At 38.1% G+C, this 6,011-nt stretch overlaps 1 protein-coding gene across 1 annotated transcript; it reads right to left on the reverse strand.

Annotated features, from left to right (window-relative positions):
- Nucleotides 1–1,730: 1,730 nt before the first annotated feature.
- Nucleotides 1,731–3,235, reverse strand: LOC106297683. The gene is made up of 5 exons (XM_013733881.1): nt 3,024–3,235; nt 2,722–2,848; nt 2,369–2,647; nt 2,073–2,291; nt 1,731–1,880 (listed from the first exon to the last, which is right to left on the reverse strand). Exons 1-5 carry the CDS (start codon nt 3,233–3,235, stop codon nt 1,731–1,733), a joined length of 987 nt encoding a protein of 328 aa, XP_013589335.1.
- Nucleotides 3,236–6,011: the final 2,776 nt, after the last annotated feature.

A 6,011-nucleotide genomic window follows, 5' to 3' on the forward strand; every position in this document is an offset into this window, starting at 1 on the left:
GTTTTTTTATAAACGGATCGATCGATGGATATATGTCCAAAAACGCATCGATCGATGAATGTCTGAGGAAATATACCGACGAAATTCTCCCTCGGTATATTCCGAGGAGATTTCCGACGAACTAGTGATCCTCGGAATTTCCTCGGAAATTTGTTTCCTCGGAATTCCGTCGGAAAATTCCGAGGGATTTCCGAGGAAAGAAGAAATTCCGAGGAATTATTTCCGAAGACTTGTTTTGTCGGTATGTCGTCGGAATAATGTTATTCCGACGAAATTCCGACGATTTTTTCCCTCAGTATCTTTGCTGTTTTCTTGTAGTGATACATAAAAGAAATAAAGAGGCCACAATGCTTTACCGGAAAGACGATGGGCATGTAACTCAAATTCTCTTATTATTATTTTTGATATCTTAAGCATTTGTCCCCTTAATTTGTGGCTTATATGAGTTGGCTTTCAACTTATATGTACAAGTTAATAGTGATGAAATTTTGATGGTGTTTCGCGAGCTGTACTTTGTCTTTGAGTACATGCAATACTTTTCATGCTTACAGTTTTGATATTTCCTGACACTAATTCTTATAACTGAATCTGCGCATGTCATTCTTATTTGATCAGGATTTTGGCTAAATATTTTTTTTTTGAATTATACAGAGGTATCCTGGCCCCACAGAAGTGATCAAGACTAGTCACGTGTTGCCAGGTGTCGCTCCTCTGTCCCTGGCGATGCCGAAATGTTAATTCCCCAGTGGCTGCGATTCGAATCCAGTGGCGGTACTCACAGCTGTAAGTCCTTTACCACTAGAGCTAGAAGTCCCGGTTATTGGCTAAATATTTTAACTGAAGCTGATATCAGAAATTGGTACTTTCAAGTCTTACAAGGCAATTCTTACATGCATCAACGTGGTTACCTCCAACGCAATCTTAAGCCAGGTGATTAATAGCCACTAGTAAAAAACTACCGCATAGCCACTACAACTTCGTGGCTATAGAGGAGAAATTCGTGGCTAGGGAGAAAAGAGCCACGGTTTTGGAAAAGGAAAATTACCGTGGCTATAGCCTTGTGGCTGGAATAAAAACGTGGCTTATCGTGGCTAGTAGCCACGCTTTTCCCACGCTTCTTTTCGTGGCTTTAATAGCCACGGTAATAACTTCTTTAGCGCTGCTACTTTTAGTGGCTATAAAAGCCACGGTTATACCACTAATTTAAAGTGGTTGTGTTTACCACAGTATTGCCACTATGTATTCGTGGCTTTAAAAAGCCACGGTTTTGTTTTTTATTCATGGTATTGGTTAGCCACGTTAAAGCTACTTTCTATATTGTGGCTATTATATAACCATTTTTGTAAATGCTTTTCCTCTTTGGTTTGTTTTAATTTGCCAAATTCAACAATTTATATTTCCATTCAAATATTAAAACATTGCACATATAATTAAAACAGAAATTGCATATATATAAAAGAGTAGGTTCAATATTACACAAACATAGATAATTATATAAGGGAGAAGAGTTTTAAAGAGTCTAAGAAGACTCTACAAAAGATGAGCTAGAGTTTGATGAGCTTTGTTACAAAAGAGAAGACAGGAACCTACTTAAGGCTGAGGAGTTGGGGCTTGGGGCTGAGTAGAAGTGTGTTCAGTAGGTGCTTGTGGGGGACGAAGCATTTGGAGGAGCTGATTGATTGCATCTCTTGTTGATGCAAAGTCCTGCTTCATCTCGGACACATCTTGCTTCACACTTTGGAGGCTTGTCTCAAGACCTCCACACGCATCTCCAGCTCCAGGTTGTGGGTAAGACCATTAGAGAAGCGTGAAGAAGGTGCTTGCTCCCTGTATTGGGCACTTCCGAGTCCATAAACATGCCCCCTCTTACCCTTAGCATTCTGTTGAACATAACAGAAAACAATTTTAATAAAAGCTTTCTTCACTGTAAATAAACAGAACATGCACAGCTCTAAGTCATATCTAATTCTACCCGCAAATAACCAACCACATTCTTAAGCAGCTCTAAGTCATCCAATTCCACATACAGATCAGAACATAAAAAAAACTGAAACCTAGTGTATGAAAGATACCTTTAGATAAGCTTTGTTTATCTTGAGGCGAGAAGGAGTAGATGATACACTTGGACTCCAGGGTGATCCGTCAGTGTTAGAGAGCTGTGTGGCTCCCAGCTCGGCTTGAGTAACCAGCTCTTCAGCACGGTAGTCCACAAAAGTTCCATCTGGTCTGGTGTGTGTCGCCCTGACTAGGTCAGTGAATGAAGGCCTCTCATTAGTACCAGAAGCCACCATCTGCAGAAAAAGAAAATAATTACAGTAGATTAGGAAAAAAAAAGAACAGTATTAAGAGTATATACATGGAGAGATACCATGTTATACTCAATCCTTGCAAAAGACCGAGGTCCTGCATTATGCTTGTGGGAGCCTTTACCCACAGGATCGGATTTTGCAGCCTTCTTGCTCTTCTTTTTAGCTGCATCGGTCGCCCAATGCTCCAACAGGAGAGTCCAGTCAGCTTCATTGATGTACTTTGGCTTCTTCTGTTGCCTCTTCTTCTTGCTTATCCTTTCACCAAAGGTTGTCCATGTTTCTTTCTTCCAAAGACCGTAGACTAAGTCATTAAACTCAGGGTCCCAATAGAAATTTTTCTACAAAAGAAAACAAAACAGTAAGTGATTTTAAAACATGTTAACGGCATATACAATGTATACTAGTCACTTACCACAAACGTTTGCCACCATGATTCCCTCCTTTCATCAGGAACCTTCCTCCAACTCTTCCAAGGCCCCATGTAGTATGCTTGCCAAGTTGCCCGAATGAAAGAGTTGACACATGGGTCAATACCAAACCTAAAACGATAACCAACATCAGTAACAGAAACAATACATCACAAAAATTCCTACAAAATAAACAATCATCGCTAACAATCCTAAACATAAACTATCCTAAGCAATCACAGCCATAAAACAAATAACAGAAACTATTTTAGTCTAAGAAAGAGATGGAGACCAAATGTAATCTTACCATAAAGCTCCATTGATTTTATCTGGATGGAGATGAGGCTGTGCTAGCCTAGCAGGTGAATTAAGCATGGCATTGAGAGTCATCTGCGGGTAGCTATTGGAACGAGAAGAGGAAGCAGCATGGTTTGAAGCCGGTCCAGTAGCTCCAGGATGCATAGAAGCCGGTCCAGTAGCACCAGGAGGCATAGGAGGAGGTACTCTTGGTGAGTTCATCTGTTCACAACCAATGAAAAAGAAACATTAGTATACAGGCAAGACAAAGCGAAATAAAAGAGACAGAGAGAAGAACATTAGAAATTTAAACACTTTTTGGTCACAAGAACACTAACTAGACAAAGACAAAACCCCTAATCGAACAACTTACCCTAAAACATAGACACTTACAAAACAAAGAAATCGAAACCCTAGATCGGAAAGAAATCGAAACACACAGACAAGCAAAGAAATCGAAACCCTAGAACATGAATTAAACATGCCAAAAAAAATATCCAAAATCGGATTTAGCGGAGGAGAGAAAGGGGTTACCTTGAGAGATGAGAGACGGGAGACGGGAGACGGTGAGGCTTGGAATGGGAGACGGCGAGAATTGAAACCGGAGAAGACGACGCGTTTCGTCAGTCGCGAGTCGAGAGAGAGTTTCGGTTTCTTTTTTGTGGTAAGTGTTGGAAGAAAGAGGAAAACCGATATAAAACCCTTTCAGCAAAGCCACGAAAAACAGTGTGGCCAATCGTGGCTCTTTTTTAGCAATAACCGCGAAATGTCAAATAATTGGAGCCACAACCGAATATATTGGAGGCAAACCAAAATTTCAACATAGCCACGATATTGCCACAAAAATACAGTGGCTGGTCTTTAATATAAACCGCGAAACCAAAAATAATTGGAGCCAAAACCAGATACATTGGAGGCAAACCAATTGGTTTTTTCCAATTTTCACATAGCCAATATGTAGCCACGAGATAAGCGTGGCTATTTTCAAAACCCGAAACCACAAACATCTAACCCCTAAATTATAATCCCTAAACCCTCTTCCTTCAACCTTATACTCACACAACAACTTACATACATATTCCAAAAATCTTACAATTTATTTTAAAACCTTACAATATTTTCTAAAACCATATATTGTACAACCTTACCATATATTTTACATCTCACAATATATTTTACAACACTACAATATATTTTACAACCTTCCAACTTATTTTACAACCTTACAACTTATTTTTCAACCTTAAAACATATCTTACTACCTTAAACACATATTTTACATTCTTGGAATATATTTTTCTATTCCGAATTTTCATCTGAATCACGGTCTGCTTCTACATCACAATCAGATACGTACTCATGGTTTGGAGGATTCACCGGAGCAATATCATAATCAGACACATCATCAAGAACATGTGTCTCCACCTGTAACAATGAACTTTCAGCAACCTGATCACGTCTATCATCTTGCCATGCCGTTAATGCAATTTCTGATGTTTCACGGATTCCTCGGGAATAATTTTTGCACATGTCCACCAGTCATCGACAGATTGTCGACATACCCGTGGATAAGGAATAAAACATGCTTGATCACAATTACCTGTTTATAGTACAATAACATCATAGTTTCATCAATAATATCAAATCCCAAAGAAATAATTATATATTTTTCACTTACCTGGTAATACAAAAGGATCATATTTTGCATATTGTCTTCGTGGTGAGACATCAACAAGACCAAATGGATGTATTCTCATACCGCGATTTGCTGTGTTGTCAAACCACGAACATTTAAAAACCATGACTTTCAAGCCAACATCACCTTGATACTCCACCATCATGATCTCTTGTACAAGGCCATAGTAATCTGTCTCGTTGGTTCCAGGTACACATACACCATAATGTTGAGTTCTCTTATTTTGACCATGGTTATGAGTGTGAAAAGTGTATCCACGTGTGTGGTATATTGGCCAAGACCTGTAACTACGCCTAGGACCTTGTACAAAATCCAACATCCACATAGGAAATGTGTAAAACTGAGTCGCATTATTAATCTGTAATACAATAACATTGTTACAAAATACAAATTTAATTAAAAAAATTGTGAAACTTTATAATACAAAACAATAACTCACATAGTCTTTGCACCAATCAGCAAATTTGGTGTCTTTCGCTTTTTGCATTGCAGCTGGAGTAATATCAGGAACATTTAACGTTATATATTCTTCAAACGTCCTGCACATATTAAAATCATAATTATGTAACTAGAAATATGTATTTATATTATATTTTCCATAATATTAAATTACCTTTCATATGGAGCAAATGTTTCACAGTTGAGCATCATAAATGTCTGAAGAACTGTGTTATCTTCATCATTCAACCAACCAGTTGAGCATTGACCACTAATTCTCCCTTCATGGTAAAACAAGGGTGGTACATCCAGATAATTGTATGTGAAATGAATATCATTCGGACCTTCTGGAATGCTCATGATTTCAGGATGCCCAAAAAAATTTGAGGAAGCATTTGAAATCTCCTCATTTATCCATTGTGCAACTATTGAACCTGCAATGCGTGCTTTGTTTTTGACCTTCTACTTCAAATGATACATGTATCTTTCAAATACATACATCCACCTAAAATGGACATGACCACCTAAGGCTACCTCATCTGGGAGGTGCACAAGAAGATGTTCCATAACATCGAAGAACAATGGAGGAAATATTTTTTCCAAGTTACAAAGCTTCACACTGATATTTTCCTTTAATAGGCCAACATATGACTCTTTCAAAGTCTTCGAAGAGATATCTCGGAAGAAGAGGGCAATATCTGTAAAAAAAATATTTAAGTTAATTATAGCATCAATTATAGTAAATTATAAAATGATACAAACAAATAAATACCTCTAATCGCTGTGTGAACATTTTTGGGAAGGAGTTCAGCGAACGCAAATGGATATAGTCGTTCCATTATGACATGAAAATCATGACTTTTC

Source organism: Brassica oleracea, chromosome C6 (assembly GCF_000695525.1).
Source record: "Brassica oleracea var. oleracea cultivar TO1000 chromosome C6, BOL, whole genome shotgun sequence".
Lineage (NCBI taxonomy): Eukaryota > Viridiplantae > Streptophyta > Magnoliopsida > Brassicales > Brassicaceae > Brassica > Brassica oleracea.